Consider the following 24,086-nt stretch of genomic DNA (forward strand, 5'->3'; position numbering starts at 1 on the left):
ATGACCAGTGTCTAGCAGCTCCTGGGAGTGAGAAAAGAAAGGTCCACAGAGAGAATTGCGAGGAGACATGTCTGAGCAACCTTTGCCCAAATGAGCTTGGGGCAGTGGGTGGAGCACACTTTGCAAAAGTTGGTTCCTGTAAGACTAGTAAATAACTCCTGACACATAAAGCACACCTGACTGCTGTGCTTTGTTATTCTGGATGAATGCTCCGTTCTGTCCATTTGGTCTCTATTTCCACATAGAACTGCACCAACCACTGGCTGGAGACCATTCTTCTGAAATAAATTAAAATCTAGTCCAAGACTAGGGAGAACATTGATGGAGTGCAGAAACAGTTGTTCCTCTTAAGAGCCCAGTGTTCACGTTTTTGACACTCAACTCCTGCGTGTAAGAAGAAAGCACCTGTAATGTGAGTGGGGCAATGGGGACAGGAGGCTGTGCCTGACGGTCTCTTTGGCTGGTGTTGATACTGTGGACTGCTGTGCAAGCGCATTTGCGTCTGGGATATCTCCAAAGCAAAGCACCAGGAGTAGCACAAAACAACCTCTGCCTTTTCCTAGCCAAGGATCTGGACAGTGCTACAGACGGACACAGCTAGTTAGAGGGACACTGCTCCTCTTCAGTTCCCTGCTGTCTGAAATCCATCCTGCTCAGTGCATACAAATCCACCTCTTGGAGGGACTTCTCGGCTATCCCTGGCTTGGCAGAAACAGCTGTGGAGATGTCTTTGCTGGTGGATCTCTCTCAATGAAGACAGCCTGTGTCAAGAGCAGAACTGACCACCTCTCCTCAATCATTCTGACCTTTCCACCCTGGTTTTGTAGGGTGCCTGCTCCACAATGCTGGTCACTGTGTCTAGTGCTGCATATCAAGGACCAGTGTTTGGCAGCTTGACCTTTCTCTGGGGATTTAGCGCTGCTTCTGAGGAGTTAAACCATCAGTTGCATTGAGTAATGGAAAGTATGTTCATTAACAATGTTCTATTTAAAAAACAAAGCAAATGTAATGATGGCAAGAGGTGTCAGATGACACGGACTGAGAATTATTGTTTGCATTCAGAGCCTGAGCAGCTGCAGCATGGCCTTCCCCAGCTGCCATGGTCTTCAGCCTCTCTCTGCGGGTGAAGGAGTGCACTCGGTCATAGTGCGTGATGTACTGTACAGGAGTGCAGTGGTACTTCTTTCCTTAGATGAACAAAAAAGTAGAAGAGGAAGCAGCCTTTTTTGAGGAGCATTCCCCAGGATCAGAGCTCTGAGTGATGCTTGTCTTACTAGTATGGAGGCAGTACGTTGAAACAAGTTCAACCTTTAAATGGTTTTGAGGCGAAACAGGAGGTTTCCCTTTTCCCCTATGTATGAGGCACCAAAGCCCTTTAGGCATTTCCATACCATGCTTTCAGGTTGGGTATCTCTTGGATGGGATTTATTGATGGAATTAGAGCTGACTGAGAGAGAGGTCTGGGTTGGGTGTGTTTCTCAATTAAAGAAAAAAAAGTGTCATTAAATTTCCAAAACATCTTATTTCTACATTTTCAAAATAAATAAAAAAATATTTGGTTTGTGGTGAAGATGTCCCTAGCTGGAAGAGGCTAATGTACAAGGAGTTTGCCATTCTTTATAAATTACTGAATTATTTAAGATCAGCCCCAAGATGTTTTTGTCTTATAGGAACATGAACATTTTTCAGATACTTGTCTTGGTCTAAATTTGGGGTGGGGACGCTTTAAAATTACTAAAACCTTCAGATAGCATAAAAATCTATTCCCTGTGCAGCTCTACTGCATACTTGGAGACTCAGTCTCAGTTTAACAGGCAAGGAGTATTCTTTGCTTTCGTCTGTTTTGTCGGAATAAATTATTTCTGCTTTAATTTTTGAGGAGTAAGAGTAGTGTAGATAACAAAAGTTTGATTCCTTGCAATTAGAGTTCAGGGAAATACTGTCAGGCTGGTTATGTTTCATAATCTAACATTTTGTTCTAAACAACAATGTGAATGTGATTTTTTTAAAAATGGGTGGCTTAAAAATCTGTCTACTTCTGCACTGGTGAGAAGTCATCCCATTTTGTTAATCATCTGGGTTTGGGCCCCAGATATTTTAGAAATTAATAAAACTTTCAGTTTCAGAAAGGAAAATATGATGGAAATTTCAGCCTTTCCTTTAGGGCTGTGTCCGACCTTGGACTAGGCTGGTTCTGTGACTACACGACAATGCAGTGTGACAGGGCAAGTGTAAAAAGGAGGCCGGCAGCATGTATGGTGTAAACATCATTTTGTTTTTTGTTTGTTCGATCTCCCAGTAACTGAGATCCACAGTTTCTTGGAAAGAGGATTTGCGGGGAACATGAGTGTGTAGGCAGTATGTTGAGAAAAAGGGGGATGTCTATCAGTCCCTTGAGAAACGCCTTCCAGGCTGAGTTCATGCAAATAATTTGCTTTAATGTATCTCTCACTTTTTTTTGTTACCTCTTTAGGATAAAGTTAAATGACAGCTCTTTTTTTTTCTCTCTTCCTTCTATTAAGAGTTTTTTCACATTGTGCATGTAGCAACTGCAACCCCTTGTAAACTACATGCTGGCATAAGTCCCTGGGTGGGATATAATTCAGAGATTCGTTTGGCTGTGTCTACCAGCACGGTGAGGGTTTAAATGGCAGATTTTTTTGGGAAGCCTCAGAAAAGAGGCAGCTGCCGTTTCAATGGCTATGGTTTGTTCTGGTGCCAGCCACCCCCGCCGTGCCCTGCTGCACCTGTTGGCCCTTGAATTATGGTCATTTCATGCATAGTGACTTAATAAGGTGAAGTCGGATTTTAATAGAACAAGCTGACACTCAGATGGGGATTAAGGCAGTTTCATGAACGCTTAAGGAAAAGAGAGAGGGAGCTACATTTAAGGGCAGGGATGTGCAATTAACAATACTTCCCTGAGTGATGGCTATTCCCACTCTCACTGCAGAAGAGGTGACTGAAGTCCTCTTGCCATGGCCCAAGGAATGACAGTCCAAGGGCCAGTTCCCAGATACAGAGCCTTTTGGGGTGGCTGATATTTCTGATTGCTTTTTCTAGTTGTTCATAAAGCTATAAATACAGGCAGTAGCTAGGATCCCTTCCTAACAGTGTTGTGGACCTGCTGTTGCAGCATTACGGAGGAGATTTTGCTGGGAAGAGTGGCTCTGTGTGCCCCCCTGCAGCAGGGCCACCCAGGCTAGTTTTGGGTCTCACCTGGTGGCAGGTGCCACCTTGGGAGCTGTTCTGACACCAGCTACCAGGTGTCCTTCTTGTTTAAGTGCTGATGTAGGCAATAGTTCCCTAATTACTCCTCCTTCCGGTCCGCAAAGAAAACACTTTTCCTTCAGATTAAGTAGAGTGACCTCCTGGAGATGTCTAATTTTTTTTTTTCATAAAACTTTATTCTATGAAATACAATATACAGAGAAAATAAATTAAGTGCAGAGTGCTGCTTTGAGTGGGTTTGAACAGCTTTAGAGGAAAAAAAGACTTTATAGCCGCAAAGTGACCACAAGGATTTATTGATGCTTTATTTTTCAAAGAGACTACATTGTTTTAATGCAAACAACATGGAAAGAGATGCTTGGGATAGATGGATACTGGATGGTAGCAGTTTATTCCATCTGGCTTGCCTTGGTGAAAGTTCAGTTTTTTTTAAATGAAAGTGTAGTGACCCAGAGGTGATACCTATGGAAGCACTGGTAAACAGTGGTGGGGTTGGAAGCACATCATCCAGTTCTGTGCAGTTTCCATGTTGATGATGACAGATTGAGCAGGAATTTCAAGCAAATCTCAAGTGCCATCAGGTCTTTCTGAATTTGACTTGTTCTGTGAAGGAATGGGAGAGTTGAACTTGAAGTCAATGCTGGCTGAAGAAAAACTTGCAAAATGACAAACCAAGCCCTTGATTTCTATTTTGAGGTATTTGTTGTTTCATACAGGGGTTAGGAATGTGTCTTTCCCGAGATAAAATAACTAACAGTTCAAATAAGTCCACAGACCCATGATATTTTAGGTTTGCATTTTAAAGATAGCTGCTGGGTTTTTCTTTGGACAAAATAGCAGCATATCAAGGTTGCGGGGTTTTTTGGGGTTTTTTTTCCCTACTTGTAGAAGAACTGCTAAATGAATGGGTAGTTTTGAAGAGTTTTTTTGTCTATTGATCATGACTGTTAGAACACTCTTTTACAGATGATTATTTTGTTTAAAGAGCTGTTCTCACAAGTATTCAGGCTACTCTGTCTTTACAGAAATCTACAAATTATCAGAAGGCGTTACTCTGATTTCTTTTTTTAAAAACAAAATGAATGTGCTTATAGGATAAATGTCTAAGGCTATCATTTTGCATAGCTTAAGCTCTAATTTTATATGACAGCAGAGATCTAGGGTGATATTTAGAGCCAGAAAATTTCCATGCTCATGAATAAACTGAGCATTTCTTTTCACAGTTCAGGTATGTTTGAAAAATCCACTAAACACATTTTCCAACCAGTAACAGAGCTGTGAACAAGACGCAGGAATCTGCACTCCTGTTTTCTTCTCTCTTGGACAACAGTCTCATTTTGTTCTATTTTTATCACTGGGGAAATGGTGTCTTGTTGGTTTTGTAACCTGTAACTGGCCATGGGCATGTAGAAGCCATTAAGCTTAGCAAACAGACAAGGTTAAGTGTGCAAATGAGAAGAACATACCGTTTGGTATCTGGGGAACTCCACTTAGACAGATAAGATGTGCTTTACAAATGCTGTGAAAAAATACAGATATGCTAGTTAGAAGGAGCAGCAAGTGTTACTTTCGGAAGTACCTTTAAAAATAACTTCTGCTCATGAGCTGACGGCATTAAGACCAGGTTCCTGATCAGGTTTGACCTAACAATGTGAAAGAAAGTTCAAAGTATTTAGTATTGTACAAATAAAATTTTCTTCCTGCTGAAGTGTGGCAAGACTAAACATATGACATCTAAGCATTAACTATAGGATTTGTTCCAATCACTGCAACTGCTCTACAGAAAGTCAAAGAGTCTAGAGATCTGATGTCGACCGAAGTAGCCTTCCATGCTGTGGCTGAATCTAGTCTTTTGAGTGGTGTGACTGCAGGCTAAGCAACTTGCAACAGTCATTTTCATGCATAAGCCTTTCAACCTAACTCAGCTGTAGCTTTGTCAAAGTGATTTCCCTGAGAAGCTAAAAGCCAACTGCAATGAAACTCTGCGAGGGAACAGAAATGTAGGATGAGAGGGTGTTGAACTCTTGCACCTACCCTCATAGTTGATGCAGCCATTGGAGTCTTCCTGACCTTTCATGAGTTCGTCTACTTCCTCTTCTGTCATCTTCTCACCTGGAGAGTGGAGATAGCTTAGTTAATTCTTCCACAGACAGACAACTGAGGCTGAACCCTACAGCTTTTCGAAAGGCTTTCCTTATTTTTTGAGCTAGTTACAAAAATAACTAGATATGAACTGAGCTTTATTAATTTTAACTTTCTTTAGAAGTTCTGTACGTGCATATAGACACAGGAATTCTAGTCATTCCTACAGAGTAAAGAAACTACACAGCAAATCCTCTACCTTTGTCCATGTGCATTATGTCACTGAGGAGTACAGCCTTTTCTCTCTGTTCCTCAAATAACAGGCACTCTTAATACCTAGCCTGAGTCTAGAAATAATAAACCAAACCTTTTCCATTGGGCTTTCTCCTGAGTTTTGTGTTTGCTTTCCTTGTGGATTCCCAGTTGGGAAACCTAGAGTCTTGTCTGCCTTTGTAGTCTCCTACCTCTCCAAGCTGGTTAGAATATCTTTCCTTCCTCTTGCTTTCACACAGCAGCCATTTTTAAAGTGCTCACAGAGATGATAATCCCTTACCTAGAGTAGCCAGTACATGACGGAGTTCAGCCCCCATGACGGTGCCATTGCCTTCCTTGTCAAAGACACGCAGACCTTCAACAAAGTCTTCATAGGTACCCTGTTCCTTGTTGTTAGCAGCTGCTTGTAACATGGGCAGGAACTCTTCAAAAGTAATTTTCTTGGCATTCATCTCTGGAAAGAAAGCACCAGTTGCTACATGCTAGACACTTCTATGTGTGTTCTTTTGAGATATTTTCCCTGAAATGTGGGAGAGCCTCCCACCTCATTTGCAAACCTCTCTCTATTCTTTAATCTAGTCTTTGTGTCAGGAATTGACAGTTCCTTTGCAGAGTCTGGATTCTCTCTTATCGTGGGAGTTAGTTTGCACATCCATCTGATTTTTCACATCCTTGCTCCAGCCCTCTTCTTACATCATTTTATATGCTTATGTGCATGTTGTATTTTTCTTTCGGAAATGAAACTTGCTGTATGAGTTGATCTTTGAAAAGTTTTTGGGAGTAGGGGAACTACAGAATACAGTAAAACAGAAATCTTGAGCCCTAACAGTACGAAAAGGTAACCAGAGTGGGATGTTGTGACTTAGACAAGCTCCTGAGGTTGCTGACGTGACTGACCTCTTCAGGGTCTCTTGGATGTGGTAGCAGAGATTATTAGGGAAAGAATAAACTAATTAAAAATAGGAATGTTCTGTGAGGGTGTGTGAAGGTTTAAAGACTCACAAGCCTAGAACATCTAACCCCTTTGTTCTCATGAGCCAGAAGTTGTAGTCCTCAGTGAGGGCTTCCGCAAATGTTTTTTGTTGGACCGAGGCTGCAAAATAAAAGGATCTTTTTATTTCTTTTTTTTCTTTCTCCTGGATCTTTGCAAAGAGCAGCCTTTGTCTGGGCAGTGATGAAACACAATATATGGAAACATGAGAAAGATTTTTGAATATACAGTTATTACAGAAATTCTTTTACTACTTAGCTATATCAAAATCAATGTCAGTTATTGCTGTAGTCACTTAAAGTACTGTCATGGTTTGTCCTCTGTATTGGTCCTCTGCTCAGTCCTTCCTGCTGGTGCTAATACTTAACTCGGGTCTTCTGAATTGCTCCTCAGAGCTGACTTTACCAGGTCTGAGGGTTTGGATACAATTTAGCCAATTTTAATATGGTTCTGTATGACCTGTAGCTAGGTCCTTATTAGGAGGTGACTACAGTATTTACAGTTTCTTTTATCTGTAAGAGGGGAGAAAAGGAAATAGAAAATGGCTGCTATAATAAATGCCAACTTTCGCCTCAGCATGCCCAGGTTTGTAGGATATTTGAGACCACCGCAGTCAGCAGAAATAAGGTGGGTTTTCAGTCCCAGGGCATGTCTTGCCTTATGCAGAAGATCCTGCAGTGGCAGGACCTGAAGAGCTGAGTATCAGCTGTTAAAAATGAGCTTACAGCTCCTCAAGAAAGGCTGGGGCACAAATGGACTGTGAGCAGCAATGAGTGTGTGTTACACCGACAACAGGTTCACACTAAAATGGTCTCTACAGAGAGCACCATGTTCCCCATCAACATCATTGCCTTCAAAAGGAGCTGGTGAAATTCCATGTATGGTAGCTGCAGAGTCCTCCTTGCTCCCCATCAGAGCGAAAGCTCCTCTCCCTCCTGCTGTGACTATTGATCTTGCCTAATTACAGTTCCACAGCCGGAAGAAAGACCCATGAGAGACTGTAGGGTACTTACCCTCTTTGCTGGGGTTGCCCAGGATCTTGTTGATCTCAGCATTTGTAGGGTTCTGCCCCAGTGCCCGGATGATATCGCCAACCTGGCTCAGGGTGATCTTAGCATCACCAGTCCTGTCAAAGAGGAGGAAGGCCTCCTTGAAGTCTGCAAGGGAAGAGCAACAGTGAAATTGAGCCAGGTGGCTCCCTATTCACAAGTTGTATTGACAAAGATGTGAACCTGTTGTCTCCTGGCACTGTTCCACCAGCTCCAGGGGAGTTAGCCAGGGGAATCTTTGGCCCATGAACCCAAGAAAAACTCCTCCCCTCTGACATTTTGGTTTCACTATTTTTAAACTTTTATATCTACCTTTCATAGCTTTCCTGGCCCTAATAGCCATCGATAGTTTTGTGACTGACCCTGTAGTTATTTCAAGCATGGGGAAAGATAAGCTTTCTACAAGCATTGCCATTCAAGAACAGGTTTCTTTATATGACATAGCAGCAGAAGGCAAAATTGTTATTATCCACTCCACCTTATCTCGCCAAAAGACTGGGACTCTTCTGTCAAACTATCTAGCAGTGCAAAACATCTGCCTGCTTCGATGGGTTCTGCCTGCAATCCCAGCATCTCAACTACACAGTGCTAATGGGAAACTTGAAGGTGGATTTCAAGTAATTCTACTTTTGTTTTCCCTTAAAGCTGCTATACAATGACATCTCTACTCCTATTTGTTCCCTCCTTTATCCTGCCCTTTGTGATCTGTCCCTGTTTCTTGTAGATCCATGAATATCCGGCTTTTCCAGTGGTAATACTTGTGTGGTGCTTTATTCCAGTGCATTTCCAGTGTGTACACTTTGAGACTTTGCTTCTGTCAGTGCTGCCAAGTGATAAATGTTCACTTATTTCGCCCTTGCTGCTGACCAAGGACTTGGGGTACAGACCTTTCTCCTACAAAAATCAGCACAGACGGTTGCCTTCATCACATTGCCGGTCTTCATCTTCTGTTGTAAAAAGTTCCATATTTATCATCTTACTATATTTTTCAGTTTTTTTAGAGTATTTCTTGCAATGAATAGAAATGTGTTTTTAAAAAAAAGTGGGGGGGGCAAAATTCAAGGGTCTGCTAAAAAGCCATCTTCAAACCTCGTATGTCAAGAGCATCTTGGACTGTGCATTGACCTTTTCTCCACTGGAGTATCTGACAATGCAGTGTTTTAGCTCCAAGCAAACCAAGTGAAATGTATTTCCTTTGGCTGTGGTGTGCTTCCAGCAGCTAGACAGGCTTTGTGTTTCACAGCTTGTGTAGGTGGAATGTTCTTTGTGCCTTGTGTAGTTGTAGGAGTAGTAAACCACATTTCAAATCATGTCCTCATTCATCTTGTGCTGGGGACGTGTGATGCAGAGGTATTTAGGTTCTTGCTTTAGCCATCCATATACCGCCTTAGTGGAGGAGTTGCTGGCACCTAGTAAAACTGCTGATGCAGGATGTCGGCCTGCTAGGCTGTAATCTAATCCATCTGAAACTAATCCTCTTACTGTCTGATGCGAGACCTATAACCCTTTACTGCTAACCCTCTCCCCTTACAGCTTTTATTGCAGGGTATGAAATCGAGGCCTGCTGGACCTGTGTAGAGCTACACCTTACAATATACCAACTTGATATTGGCCCCTGTTCTAGTAGCTGAGGTTGATGGAGCTGTAGTCATGTATACCATATGATCCAATCTTTCATCTGATGCACTAATGACATTTAGCCAGAGTGAGATATAAAACAATGCCAGTTTGCTATTAGCAAAGCCATCAGGAGAGTTCCTCTGTTTTGCAAATCCCATTAAATTCTATGTTTAATGTGTTCTGAACACTGCTCCCCAGCTTGAAGAAAAGGCCTGATTTTGTTTTTGTCTCAGGCATGCATTTCGCTGCAATATATCTTTGCTGTGAGGTTTTTCTTTTTAGTGTTTTTCTTTGTTTGTTTTTAATGTAGCTAGTCCTAATTTATGCCTCTGCTGGAATAAGTACATCTAAAATCCCTCTCTGAGGAAGGTACTACCCAGCTGCTGGTGCATCAGCCTGTGTGGGTGGAAATAGTTACTGAGGGTGGAACATCTTTGTTACCGGGAAATTCTCCCTCTCTCAAGTAGCTTTTAATTGCTCCGCTGCTTGGTTTAGTCATAGCAGCAGTACAGCAGCTGGATGCTGTAAGAAATATTTTGCTTTGTTATATATGCCAGCAGCCTTGAATTGATGGCATTTTTTCCTTTTACAAAAGCTCTAGAATTAAAAAGTAAGGAAAAGTCCCAATTACTTTCTTTGTGACCAGGAGTGTTTGGACTGCAGGAAGAGAAATGTTTCCAGTTTCACTCACTGCGCTATACCTCTCCCTATTGCTTTGATGGTGTACCCAGAGCAGGCTGATGTTCAGGAAGTTTAGGGCTTTCTTAAGACCTGCTTCTAGTTATTCCTCTCCCTCTGGATTTCTAGTAAAACCTTGTATCTTTCATTCCAAATACTTTGTTCACAGTGAGAAGTCTACTGTATTTGTTACTGAATTTTTCACATTTTTTTAAACCTACGTTATTTAATATAACCCAAATGCATCTCTTAGGATATTTAAAACACTCTAGCTTAGATTTCCAGAGCTTCAGTGGGGATTTTTGTTCGTGTCAGAATTTTTAATCGGATTTTTCTAGCAGATCGAAAAATAATTGGAACTTGCTTGTGAAGCAGAGAATACAGCAAGATGCTTAAGAATTGCAGCATATCCAGACTATTGTGTTTATAAGCAGCATTTTACACAAGTCATTTATTTGCTAACTATTTCCATACTTCATTAATGTATTTACAGTAAAACAGCCTTTCTTCCTCCCCTTCCACAACACCTCCTGTCAAAAGTGACATGGAGGCCTCTTGCATCTTCTGTTCATGTAAATTTGCAATGTTACTGCAGCGAAGTTAAATTTTCAGCTCACTGCCTCCTTTTATTGTCCTTCATCTGCCTATTTACCCCATGACTTCCAAATGTAAGACCCACTCTCAGCATCCTTGTGAACGGCCAGTACAAGACCACAACTGAAAAAAGTTCAGTAGGCAGAGCTGGTAACAGCAGTGTGTTTCCTCTTTGTACCATGGCATAAACTTCTCAGCTTGGGCAGCACATAAGCACCCAGATAAATTACATTAGATCTACAGTCAGATTCCTGTTCAGCATAAGTCAGCACTGGTTCTCTAAAGTCAAGTGTGGTGATTTATACCAGCTGAAGTCCTAACTCATCTTTTTGTAAAGGTTAAACTTCTGAGCCCGTAGCTCCTCTCTGAACTCGTGCACATGTAAAACACATTGGCTCTCTTGTAACTTACCATCCTGTTGCTCCTTGGAGAACTCGATCTGTTGGAAGGAAATCAATCACAAAAAAATAGCTTAGGAAGGGGGGGCTGGGGGAGAACCTGTTTGTTTTCTAAAGCATCCAGCTCAATCCTTGAGTCATCTTCCAAAACAGCGAAAATGTGGCCTGTCAGATGCACGCAGAAGTAACGCAGATAGCACAAGAGCTGTTAAGACTAGTGAATATTTAGCATTCGGTAGACATTATGTTCCCCCTCCTGCCCCCTGTTAAAGTTTGACTTTTATTTCACTTACCATTAATTTGGTCAGGAGTGAAGGACTGCAGTTGGTATAAAAAAAGGAGAGAGAGAGAAAAAAGAGAACTAGTACTGCTGAAAATGCACTGAGAGAAAGTAAATAACACAAAGTAGCTGAGTGCTCTCACATCTGTCTTGCCTAATGTAATCAGGCCATAGCACCCTAAACCAGCAACTTCCCTTGTAAAAATGCATCACCAGGTCTGTTCTTAAAGATTCCATTAAAATCTGCATCCCAGGGAAAGCCATAGTTGTGGCTAGAAGCAACAAAAATCTAAAGTATCTCATTTGCTGTTTTAGTACAGACCCGTTTTATTAAGACCATTTGAAGTAATATTGCTTAACAAGCAGCTTTTTTTACATTAACACAGTAATTAAACCAATCCCTTAAGGCTTGTGTTTCAAATTAGTTTTTGACAGTACGTTGTTTCATAAAGTACTAAACTATGATATTTTCTATATAAAAATATTGCTATTATCCTTTGCCACTTTGGCAGGTTGCATCCGATTTTAAAAAAAAAAGCTTAGCAGACAGCACTAGCAATCTGTAACCCTTCTGTCTGAAGCTACAGGAACTGCACGCCTGCAATTGCCTGGTGCGGAACTCAAGGCTAACTGGAAAACCTTGCATAGTCCTTTAGGTTTAAGTAGGAAACCCAGGCAAACCTAAACTGTCTTCTGGACTGTCCTTCACCCACCTAGAACTAACTTGAGCAAGAAGCCCAATTTACTTATGTAAAATACACTGGCTTGCTGCTAACCATTAGCTTTCCAGTGAACCCACCATGGTTGAGAGTTGGAAAAGCAGAGCAGCAGACGGGCAGGAGGGATTAGCTGAGAGGTCTCGAGGGTGGTCCTGCTTTCCTGGTCTTTCTTCCCCTTATTTATCTGGTGGTGCTGACGGCACTGCCTGGATTAGGTGTCAGAAGGATGCAGTCCCTCCCCTTGGCGAGTTCTTCAGCTTTCTTAGGGCAAAGTGACAGGAGGCTCCATGTCTTGATCAACATCTTATGATGGCTATTTTTAGGAGGCTGGAGAGGGGCAGGGAGTAGCAAGCAGTAAGTTTGATTTATGTCAGCACTTTCTGGGTCCGTACTGTCAAGAGGAGATACTCCTTGCCCAGACCTACCAAAACTTCCTTGTAGGGAAGGATTCTATTTCTCCAATAAGCTGTAAAGTATATGAGCAAGGAGCTTTGAGGATGAGAGGTTCCACGTGTTTGCTCAGCTGGCTTGTTTTAGACGTGGCTTGCAGGTTGTGTGTTGGATGCAGCTGGATGGTCCTCGTACTTTTGCTTTGCTTTGCTCAACCCCTTATATGGATAATACAGCACTCAGATGAGTGGTGCTGCTGCTTGTCTGCGCAGTGTGATCCAGTTGTTGGCACTGAGCAGAAGATTAACATGTTGACGGAGATGGTGTCTGACTGTGACGCTCTTCCTCTGCACTGGTCACATTTTCCAAATTTTGAGCATTTTTAAGGAAAAAATTATTCATGGATTTTGGACCCAACTGTATTGCTAGGTTAGCAGCTGATGTCTAGATGTACTCTGCAGGAGAGTGGGAAATTTGTATTCGCAGTAGTCTGTGCTCTCAAGGACACCTTTCCTCTAGAGCTGGGGTTAGGCAGGGCACTAGTGTGCCAGCTTCAGAGCTCACTGCTGTGGTGAGAGGAGGTGCTGCTGAGGCTTTTGGGATGTGGAGACAAGGGAGAAGCTGTGATAGAAGCGAACACCCGCAACAGGCTTTGTAAACTGGAAGTATGACTGTTCATGGTGGGGCAAGGGGTACTTGCTTTTTGGGTTGCAGAGTGGAGGTATCATGGTGGGACTACAACTGGGGAGTTTCTAGATAGCTTGAAGGAGGTAGAGGCTGCAGCTTCTTCAGTAGCAAAGATCTAGTCCCACCATGTAGCATCCTCCAAGCCCAGGTCAAATGTCCAAATTGATGCTATAAGACATTGTAAAAGTACTGGAAAATTTGCCCTAAACTTCTTCCTTTCCCTGTCACCTCAACTGGGTGAAGAATGTCACGGAGCCGAGGTGGCAATAGTTGAGTGACAACAACAGACTCCCTGTTACAAACTCAAATCCCCTCTCTAATTTCTGTTTATTTATTTCCTTTGTTGAGCTTTCACTGCTCCTGGTTTTCTAATAACAAAATGTGATTAGCGAAGGGAATTTTCTGCTGTAGCTCACTTAGTTACCCTGAAGATAAGCATAACCTTTGTGAATGTCTGATTCTTTTCAGTATGTTGAGGACTCTGAAAAAAAGAATCAAATCCAAGTAGACTTTACTGTTGGGTTTGGTTTTTTTTTTTCTTAAATTGAACAATGAAAATAGGTCAAAATATTTGGTTGGATTTGAGACAGTAACCTCCTACCTTGTATTTTAAACACTAAAGATACAACTGCAAAGAATTTTCTGACCTCACCTCTTAGCTGGAAAACATTCTGTCCAAAACAGATTATTTGCATTTTTTGAGAAATATCTGGAAAATACACTGATCATGAGAAATGCTCTACTGCCAATCCTTCACTTTTCCTTTTTCTGGTATTTGCGATCTATTAGCCTGTGGGAACAGGGATGTATTCAGGACAAAGTGTAGCCATGGTCAGGTGTGGTTGCTTAGAAAAAAGGGGGTTGATGCTTTTGTCTGAATTAGCTAACATAGGTTTAGCACAGTGCAGATTTCCTGATTAATACTGGCTGGGGCTGGAGCTCGGGCAGTGAGAAAGCTAATATAGGTCTTGGCCTTCAGTCCCAATGCATTAATAGAGGGACTTTCTAAAGACTGGCAGAGCTGATATTTTGCCTGGGTCAATGCATTGTGTTGCCTTTTGTGGAATTTTCCTTCTGCCCTCAGCCTCTTGCTCTGCCAGTGATGGCAACTGGGAAATGTTCCCCTGAAAACAGAATTTATTTTTTTTTAATTTTAAAGGAAAACTTAGATTAATTTTCTTGGACATTTTTTATTACTTCCAGGTAAGCTTTATGGCTGGCTACAACAAAACTCATCCCAAAAGACCTTAGATGCCAAGCAGAATATAATTGGGGAGCATTTGTCTTGGGTGCGGAAAATTGATACCTGGTTTGGCCATCTGGCTTCAATGGGCTATCAAAGATGTGTAAATTGAGAGGGGTCTACATATAAGCTGACTGATCTTTTGACCGTTTGAGACTTTGGCTTAGAATTTAGATGAGGAAATACTAGCACACCTTCATTTTATTACTGATTCTTGAATAAAGTTCACTAGACAGAGTTTTGCTGAGGAGGGAGATTCTAGCATGGGCATGTTATATGCACTTGAATTAAGAATCATCCTGCTTTAAGCCAATAGGGTCTGTTGGGGGCTTAAAATGATACTTGCTACAATGTAGCCTACAAATGGCCTCGGTATAGAAAATCGTTCAAATGCTCCTTAAAAGGAATTAAAGGTAAGATTTCTGATTCTGTAAGGAGCTTTCATAATCTTCAAAAGGTAGAAAGAAGTATTTTGCAGTGACCTGATCTTTGTTCTCATCCTGGCAGTGTTCTCTGTGTTGTCAGAGGACATGAGAAATCCTAAGGCTTTAGGGAAGATGTTGAAATTACAGGGAGTTTGGTTTAAAAAAATGAATGCCCTCTTCCCCCCCCATCAGAAGTAATGAAAGGTTGAAGGAATTGCAACACATGGAAAGATCAGAAGGACCTGGATTTCTTTAATTTGGTTTAGCCCTTATTTGTGGACAAAGTTATTATCCAGAAGGTTATTTTATCAATGCCTTAGAAAAAGGTGGTATGTTTTGGGGTTTTTTGTTGGTTTTTTTTTCCGTTCTGTTTTTAAGATTAAGGTGTTTCCCTGTATAGTTTGTGAATACCTTCTAGTCATCTTGTTGCTAGATAGAGGCATCTTGACAACGTCTCAGTTACATAGAGTGGGGTAGATAGGTTTGTATGCAACTCTATCACCAGCTAAGCAGAAGACGCAATCCACACAAATCTTTATTTCCAAATTATTACCAAAATGTTTAATTTCCCAACAAATGACTAGTTCATGGGCTTTAGGGCCCTGACCTTTGCAGTGTGGTGCAGTGCTCACCTATTTAGGCTGGTGGGCACTGGGACTGAGTACAGCTGTGCAGAGTGACAGTCACTTTGTGCTCACTGTATAGGTGTAAATGTTTGGACAGGGTTAAAAGCCCTGGGAAAAGATGCTGCTGGGGAGTTAAAGCATTCAGCTGCTCCATCTGCCTGTTACCCTTTGGGTGGATTACAGAGAAGGGAATCACTTTAGGATTTTAGTAGACAGTCACCAGATATTTCAAGGTACTATCTCTGTAGAAGAGACTCAGAACATATCAGATGTCTTGGAAAATCAGAGAGAAGAAAATTTGAGAGTCCCCTAGGATACTCATTGTATATTTAGCCTTCTATTTAGGACTAGAGGCATTTTTTTAATTTTTGTGTGGAGATAAGCTAGGATTGTGCTTACAGCAGTTCATATGATATCCGCTCACCATAAATGCCTGCTCTTTGATTAATATAGCTGCACATGTTTTCTAGTAGACATCACTGAGTGCAGGATTACACAGCTCTCAAACACCTCTGAAAAGCGGGCTGTCATTCTCCCATCCCTCATCCCGGTTCGATAGCTTGTGCGATCAATGCCACAGATTTTAGAAAGCCTACTTCTTATTTAAGTAAGAATCAACAACCTGATTGATTTAGCCTCATAGCTTTTATGAGGTGGAGAAATATTAGGAGCAGATGAGCTCTAGAGAAAGAGACCTCTGTTTTGAGAGCAAAGCTGCCTGGAAATACAATTGAAGAAAGCATAAAAATGACCACCATTAATATAGGAGAGAAAATTGTGTGTTGTACCATGAGGTTTGGAAGAATAGTTTCAAATCTCTTTGAGTTTAATGAACTCAGATTGCAGATGAGTTTGAATTTTTTCTAAGAATTCTGTGTAACTTTCCGGTTTGTTTACTTTTAAAACTGGTAGCTTCACAGTTGCTTTACAGCTGTGCAAATACTTTTGGATGAGCCTCGCTGATTAATTAATGTGCCCTTCTGAAATGTCTGGGAGTGAAATGTGCTCTACTGCACTGTTGATCCTACTATTTTGAACAGATTTCACTAGTTTCATGGGGGAGGGGGAGTGCATTCTGTTGTGCTCATTTGTAAAAGTGTCCCTTTTCTAATTGCATTTAGTTTTGCGTGAATGTGTATAATTGAGGGGATGTGCGAGGAAATGTGAGGCTCTGGAGCCCGGCTCTGGGAAGGATTTGTTGTTTTAACATGCCTCCCAGCGGCCGTGTTACAGTATTAACATTATTTAAATGATTGCTACTTGACATTGAAGTGCTATGCTGTAAACCAGGCAGTTGAAAGTTCTTTTTGCCAGTGGGTATAAGACGTAATAAAGCGTCAGTGAAGTGGGAGCAAATTTCCAGCTTGGTTGTTTCATATCTTCTTACAGACGACTTCTTTCTTCACTTGTCATTGGCTAAATTAGTCACCCTCTTCTTGCCTTACGTAAGATAAACTCAAATATCTTTTTACTGTCTGTTACAATCTCTCTGTGCTCTAAGCAGGTTTAATAGAGTATTTCAGAAATATTGTGGGGTTGTTTTGATTTGTTAGTTGATAGGAGAAAGGTTATGCCACACAATCACTGTTAACACTTGAAATTACTGTGAGCTCTTGAAATGTTACTCTCTGTGTAATTTGCTTTAAATTCAACTGTTTCTACCAAAGTTTGTCACTCTCCAGACCCTCCAAAGGCTATAGGTATCTTTTTTAAAATGCTGCTAAAGCTGTGAATTACTAAGAATGGATCTTTTAAAAAATCATTATTTTCCAAATAGTTTTTCAGGTTAGCAGACATAAGAAAAAGTGTCTACTAATATACATGGACAGTCCCTACTTTTGAGGAACTCGTTTCTTAGCAGCACTTTAGGAAGATAAGAAGGCAAAGTTCTTCTGAAAACTTTGTAAAGAATATTAAGTGGTGGCTTGTCTGCTTGCTTCTTCTTCTGGTATTCAGTAGTGTCCCAAAGGGGTGCCTTGGTGTGTCGCTGGTCTGATGTCCAAGTTACCTGTTGTGGGATACCTTTATGCTGTGCCTTGCCTGTGCAGTGATTTAGCAACTGCCACCAATGTGGGTTTGGCATCAGTGGCAGGATTCCCAGGGGCAAGGCATTTGGCTGGGGCAGCTCTGCTCTGGGGTAGATCCCACACAGTGCTTTATCTCAGCAGTCAAAGCGGTAGCAGGAAGCTGGTCTGGATGGTGCCAGATAGGCACCTTGACATCTCTTAAGGCTAAGTCATATTTGCGCTTGCCCGCTTCCTACCTGAAAGAGTACTTGGGACTGGTGACCTTGTCCAATGGGTTTATCAGTCCTAGGATATCTTTCTGGAGTCGTCGCTGAGCTGGATCAGCCATAATCTGAAGGTTTACACCAAAAATTTCATGCAACAACCAGCCAGTTCCTGAGAAAGCCCTTAGCACTATGAGCAAAGCTGCTGTTAACATTCCACTTCTTGCTCTACAGCTTCACATGGAGTTTGTCTGCAGTGTCATAGCTCTTTGAGTGCTTCAGCTGACATCTGCAGTCCTGTTTGCCCTCCAGCCCAGAAGCTTTCTGTCAGTGCATTTTAGTGAGTTTCTCTCTCTCTGGTTGTATTCAATGCAATGTCTGTTCAGAGATGACTTACTTGAGTAGTGAATGTAATAACAATTAAGGACACTTGGAGAAACACTTTTTGCTGTGTTAAGAGCTCTGTATTTAAAAACAAATGATCACGTAGGTTTGCTTCCATGCAGCAGGCTTCATCATGCATCACACAGTTACACAAGACCTTAGCAAGTCTTTACTAGTTGATAGCTTTTAATTATTTTTCCTCTATAGGTGTAGGTAGCTTATCTGCAGTTAAGCATGGCACAATTGGTGTCCTGGGATTTCAGTCTTGAAAACACCAGCGTGGGAAGCCTTGTGTGCCAAATCAACATCATGTACACCATGGATACTTGCAAGAACCCAGTCTCTGTCTCTGCTCAAGAAACGATACTCAGGTGTATCCTCGAAGCAAAGGGCCTGGTGTGACACTGGATCAGGGTGCTACACGTTCAGAACACCATCTGCAGAGCAGAAGCCTATGAAGCACTGCACTCAGCATCTCCAGCATCCAGATCCCTAAACATTGCAGTTAATGCTGTGGGCCTGGGCTCGGTCCAAGGACTGCTTGTGTGTGCTGGGAAGGGCTGGGCCCTTAGACTTCCAGTAAGAAACCCCACACTTTTCCTGTTGATGGTAGGGATCGAGTTAATCCGATTTGGCCAATATGAAGTTTATCCATTATTTCCCCACTGCCTCTGTTGCAAAACCTAGCATGAGACATCCTCATCATTAATGTCTCATCCCAGTTATTGCAGATATAGACCTACAGTAGTAGTGCTGTTCATCAGCTCAATGTTTCGTCCCACTCAGGTTTATGTAGGATAAGGAAGCTGACAAAACAGATAAGCTATTTTTTGGGAGTGTCCTTGGCCACAGTTTTAACTACAGAATTCTAGGTGGTTTCTTAGAGAAAATGACCCATATGGCCATTTTGTTTTTAATAATGGTTGGTTCCTGGTGCTAACTCTCAGGTGCATCTATCACCCTTTTCTTCTCTTCTCAGTTATGATATAATCTTTAGCCTTTGTACCTATTGTTCAAATCCAGGCCATGCTAATGATATGGAAAACTGGAAATATAAATTTGGTCTGGAAAGGCTTATGCAAAGCAGATTGAGTTTTATGTTGTTTCCTGAGTAAGGGCAAAAGAGTCTTTACATTTCTATTTGAAAACAAGTTCTTCCTCCCTGCCTTGGCTCTCTTCCTGTGGTTTTGTACTGTCACCTAAGGTCAGCTGAGAAAGGGCTGAGCTTAGAGATTTGAGTCCTTTGCAATTAGGTATTCCTGTTACTCAGTTTTGTAGTCAATAGGTGGTGCTCAAAAATAGAAAATCCCATACCAGCTGCTATTAGTACTAGCAATTCACCAAATACTCACTTTAATTGGGTTAAAGTGGGGAAAAAAGAACAGAAGAAGGTGAAAAGCCTGTCAGAATTTCTGATGGTGACAGGCATTTTTGGGGTGCCTGTGTCTGCAAGAGCCCAACTTGAGACCTCTTAAGGGAAAAAAAAAAAAAAGCCTAACTTTCAAAGCATGTACCTCAAAAGGCTCAGAAAACCAGATTACCTGAAGATGGGCCAAGCAGGGCATCCGAGAGGAGGGATACCACCAAAAGAATCACTACCAATGCTGGTAAACCACCTTCTTGTTTGTTTTGGAAAGTACGATCTCTGATGCCAATATAAAATGAAGTGCACTGCCAAATGTGCTTATTTGGCTGCTATAAACCCTTATTAGTCAGCTCTACCCTTCCCCACTCCAGCTGTAACAGTTAGCAGGGGCTTGGACGTCTCTTTATAAAAGTTAAGAAAGCCTTTCTGTGTGTTTGCCTGCTGTGTGGCTCCCCAAAACTGTTTTAACTACTCCTGGCTCCAGAGTTTTGCTGGAAATGGTGCTGTGCCTTTTCCCAAGATGAGACTTTGGTAGCTGAATGGAAGGATTCAGGATTGATTAATGCTAATTAAGGGACTGGGCTAAGACTCAGAAAATTTTGATACCTGACTCTGCCACATCTACCAGGCAAATCACTTAGAAAACTTTGCTTCCCTTCACTGCCTGAGCTCTCAAAGGATGAAAAAGCATAACCAGGGGTGGCTGGTTGGGACCTTGGGAGGTTGTCCAGTCCGTGCCTCTGCTTCAAGGCAGGATGAAAGACATCGTGGTTGTTGCTGGTGCCTTCTCGAAGAGCCCAGCACTGGAGGTACCACAGATTGCCTGGGCAGCCTTTGACCAATGTGGGGTCTCAGGTGAGAGGGGAAGGTCAGGGATAGGTGGGGACACGTGTCATCCTCCTGGGTAGCTGTATCACCTTGCGGCCCCCGCCCTGTGGTTGAGGAGATTGCCCCACTGCAGGGGGGTGCTCCATCCACCCTTGCAGTACCTCTGAGGCACCCTGCTCCTTGTCTGATAAGGGCATGATGGAGAGTAGAGGAGATACTTGTAGAAAGATATATGCTAGTGATAAGCATGCAGGGCAGGGGGTTGTGCCACCCACCGCGTTGCAGGGTAGTCCTGTAACCTCCATCACACAGCTCATATTTTCACTTATTTGCAAATGGGAATAGTAACGCTTATATGCTGCCGTTAGTGTTAATAGTTTTGTCTTACTAGCTCAGGTTCCCCCTCCCCACCCCTAAAAGAGGAAAATGTTTTGTCTGAAATTATCTTTCAGAATAAGGAGAATTTAGGGAGACTATCTTCTTTTATCAGTCTGAATATGACAAAACCTGGAGTGTCCTTTCTGTGCTACCAGTATATATTTCCTGCCATTATAGAGAGCTGTCCAAGTAAAGGAGTGAACTGCAGAGATGTCTCAAGTACAGCCTGCCATTTTTTAGTTGGTAATACACTGTTAAGTCTATTTATGTAAACATATATTAGCTAGGATCACTGGAGCTGAAAATTCTATTTTCTCCTAATGAACTGGACATAGAAAGCTATCAAATCATACTAAATTATTTAGTAGGAAATCTAGCTGGCATTCCCCTTCATCTCTGGAGATGAGTGAAATGTGAGGTCTAGTCTAATTTTCAGACAGCATTCTCAAAACCACTGGGATTTTTGTGCAGCCTTCACCATGATGCTCAAAGTATTTCAAAATGTCTTTTTTTTTTTCCCTTCTTGCTCTTTCTTTGTTGGTGGATTCAGCTTCAATCTTATGAGAAGCCACATACTGTTTCAGAAAAATACTGACTACTGACTGTGAAAATTCAAATAAACTTCAAAAAATTTCACTAAATGGGTCATGATCTTGGGACTATATGTATTAAGATACCTGAAACAGAATTCATCATGAGATGAAAATGAGGAGGTCCTATTAGGAGACTTTGTGCTCCTTCTTTTCTCCATAATAGGCACAATTCCTTCCGCAGAATTTAGCAAATTGGTCCTGGGACCAATCAGCTTGTCAGGTAGGTGGAGAATAACTATTTATAGTCCTACCCGGAGAAACTGGTCTGTCTTTTCATCCCTTTAACTGCTTAACCTCCCTCTCCTCTTTCCTAAGCAAATAATTTCTCAACATGGAGGAGTTTTCTCTGAAGAGTCAAGGCAACAATCAGTGATGTTGGCATGCAGAGTCTAAAGACAATATGAGATTGAATGAAAGTGCAGTCAGAAGGAAACCTCCAAAAAACTCTTCCTCTGTTGCTTTCAATTTGCAGCGAATTGCAAATTCTGAGCAAATATATAAAGATGAGAAGAAATTGCTTGAAATGCTTCCATCCATGGCTTTCCAGCTCATGGTTTCTATCAATGTTTTTTGTACAATACAAATGAAAAGAAAATAGATGAAACTGCCAAATCCCTCTTTTTTTTTTTTTTTCCCTAATCTGTTCTGGTTTGTTTCTGCTTTAAAAGATAAGCCATGCTGATCTCAAAGCACATGACCAAAGGGGTCATCAGGTGGTTGCAAAAATTTGGAAAGGAATTTGAGGGGAAACTGCAAAATAAAGTTTGGTTTTAGTTACAGTGCTATGGGAAAACATTGCATTTCAAGTTTCGGTAACCCTTTCCTGTCCTCATGCACCTACTTTTCCATGCACCTACTTTAGCAGTTTGGGGGTGGGGGAGTGTGTTTGATTGGGTTTTTTTCTTTTAAATTTAGCTTTAAGAAACAGGTCACACTAATACTAATTTGGTAAAAAGTTCTGAGGGTCACACTCCAAAATACTACTGAAATCACTAGGCTTCACTCTTGTGTTAAATCATGCGCCATGCCTTACACCCCTCCAGATACTAAAACAATCAAAAGCTCAGGCAGAACAAATCCATTGACTGAGGTTACTCATTCATTTCACTGCAGTCCCCAAACTGGAACCAAGCACGCGCAACGCTTCACTGCAGATCTCAGGCAGGACTCTGCTAACTTTCCCCTTTGGGAGTGCCTTGGGTCCAAATCAGCACACGTTTATCCATTTACCTTGATGCTCTTGAGATCGATTGCAGGTTCTTTGGGTTTAGCTGGTGCGGGTGCTGGTGCTGGTGCGGGTGCTGGTGCTGCGGCTGCCGCTGGTTTCTTTACATCTTTCTTTGGTGCCATTTTGTGTTGCTTAAACTTGAAAGTAAAGGTGGCCCCCCAAAAAAACTTTAAGAAAACCCCAAAACCCCAAACCCTTAAAAGTGATTCCTGGGAGAGGAGCAGTGGTCAGAATGAGCTACAGCCTGTGTCCTGGAGGTGGACCCAATGTGCTAAACTCTATAAGGGCATATATATATTTCACTTAGTGCCTTGTACAGTCCTGACACATGCAGCTGGATTGGACAGCTTGCTAATCAAGGGGGATGTCATTCCAGCTCGAGCTATAAATGGAATATAAGAGTTCAGGGCTTCATGAGATCAAGGGACTTTGGTGGCTTTTTTTGCCTCTTTAGAAACCCCAAACGCTTCCCCTGTATTTTTTTTTAATGCGTGCAAAGGAGAGGGAAATATGACAAACTCAGTGTCAGATCTGCTGTTGACATTCGAGTATGGATTGAACAGTCCTTTTTCTCATCAGAAGTTCAGTTCTGCTTAAGTAATAAATCTTCTTTCTTTCCTTCCCTCCCCTTTTCCCCCATGCCTGTGTAGCTCTCCAGGAGGATTTGGTTTCAATTAGGAATTTTTACTTTCATGGCTGGGAAGATCATCAATTTCCAAGCTCATTTGCCTGTCTCCCCACAGCCCCTCACTCCTCCTCTGCTTCCTTCTTTTACAAGGAAGTGTTGATCAAGCAAAGGCTCTGAGTGTTTAAAAATAAAGCAGACAAACATGGAAAACACTGCAGCACCTTCAGCCAAGGCGTCTCTCCCAGACCCTGAGTGTCTTTCAGCTGTTCTTACTCTTCTTTTCTATCATGTTAAGACCACGTTTAAAGTTGAAAATTACTTCCTTTAATCTTTACTTTGATCTTTTTCCCTTCATAGGGATAAGCTGTGCCCAGACAGGACGGAGATCAATTGCATGTTATGTTTTCCCACACAAAATCTTCCTTTTGTAATGTATTTATGATGGGAAATTAGTTATCAGGCAAAAGAGGCACTTCTGTTTTCATCTTGTTTGCCTGCCCATCCTGTGTCTCTTTTTCTTTCCACCCCTCAGTCTCCTGAACGACCTCCCTGCTCCCCATGCTCTCCAGGAAACACAACTTTGACAAGAAGGTGGCTTTTCTGTTTTCAGTAGACTTTTTCCAGCACAACAAAACAGCTTCTAACTCTTTCAAACTTGATGGTTCCCCTGGGTCCATATAATTGAGATTTTCTGCAGAAAAATCCAGAACCTGTGATTGTTCTTCCCTTGTCCAGAAACCTCTCTCCCATTTACTCTCCAGACTCCTGAAATTCTATGCTACTAAGTGCAAGGCTTTTGAGGAGGCCCTTATTTCTGTCTCATGAACTATACTGTGGAATGTTTTGTAATTAGAAATTTTAGAGCATGAAGGCCTGGACAGACACTGGTATCCAAAGTCTGGCAGGGTATCCAAGCACTTTCATTTTAGATTAATGAGTTTTAAGGAAGGTAAACCTCCAAAAATGCACAGCAGAAAAAGCGATGGAGAGTCGGTAAAGGTGTATTTTCATGTAAGAAAACCTGTGCTCAGAACTCTTCTTTGCTACAGCCCATGACCTTGAGCAAGAGACTTTTTGGAAGTTGAGTCATCTCTTTTGAATCAATAGACCTGTACTGATGCATACAATTTGAAGCCTTGGCTCAGTCTCTGCTTTAGAGAACACA

At 41.8% G+C, this 24,086-nt stretch overlaps 1 protein-coding gene across 4 annotated transcripts; it reads right to left on the minus strand.

Annotated features, from left to right (window-relative positions):
• Nucleotides 1–3,511: 3,511 nt before the first annotated feature.
• On the minus strand, nucleotides 3,512–22,579 carry MYL1 (myosin light chain 1). 4 transcript variants are annotated; one of them, XM_009944624.2, is made up of 7 exons: nucleotides 22,296–22,579; nucleotides 10,930–10,957; nucleotides 7,591–7,734; nucleotides 5,867–6,040; nucleotides 5,266–5,343; nucleotides 4,698–4,750; nucleotides 3,512–3,834 (listed from the first exon to the last, which is right to left on the minus strand). In XM_009944624.2, exons 1-6 carry the CDS (start codon nucleotides 22,413–22,415, stop codon nucleotides 4,722–4,724), a joined length of 573 nt encoding a protein of 190 aa, XP_009942926.1. In that variant the 5' UTR covers nucleotides 22,416–22,579; the 3' UTR covers nucleotides 3,512–3,834; nucleotides 4,698–4,721. The 4 variants fall into 4 exon arrangements, with proteins under 4 accessions (XP_009942926.1, XP_009942927.1, XP_075286591.1 ...); XM_009944625.2 differs by lacking the exons at nucleotides 10,930–10,957; nucleotides 22,296–22,579 and adding exons at nucleotides 11,210–11,234; nucleotides 11,996–12,099; XM_075430476.1 differs by lacking the exons at nucleotides 10,930–10,957; nucleotides 22,296–22,579 and adding exons at nucleotides 11,210–11,234; nucleotides 11,973–11,993.
• Between the last annotated feature and the right edge of the window lie 1,507 nt (nucleotides 22,580–24,086).

Source organism: Opisthocomus hoazin, chromosome 9 (assembly GCF_030867145.1).
Source record: "Opisthocomus hoazin isolate bOpiHoa1 chromosome 9, bOpiHoa1.hap1, whole genome shotgun sequence".
Taxonomy (NCBI): Eukaryota; Metazoa; Chordata; class Aves; order Opisthocomiformes; family Opisthocomidae; genus Opisthocomus; species Opisthocomus hoazin.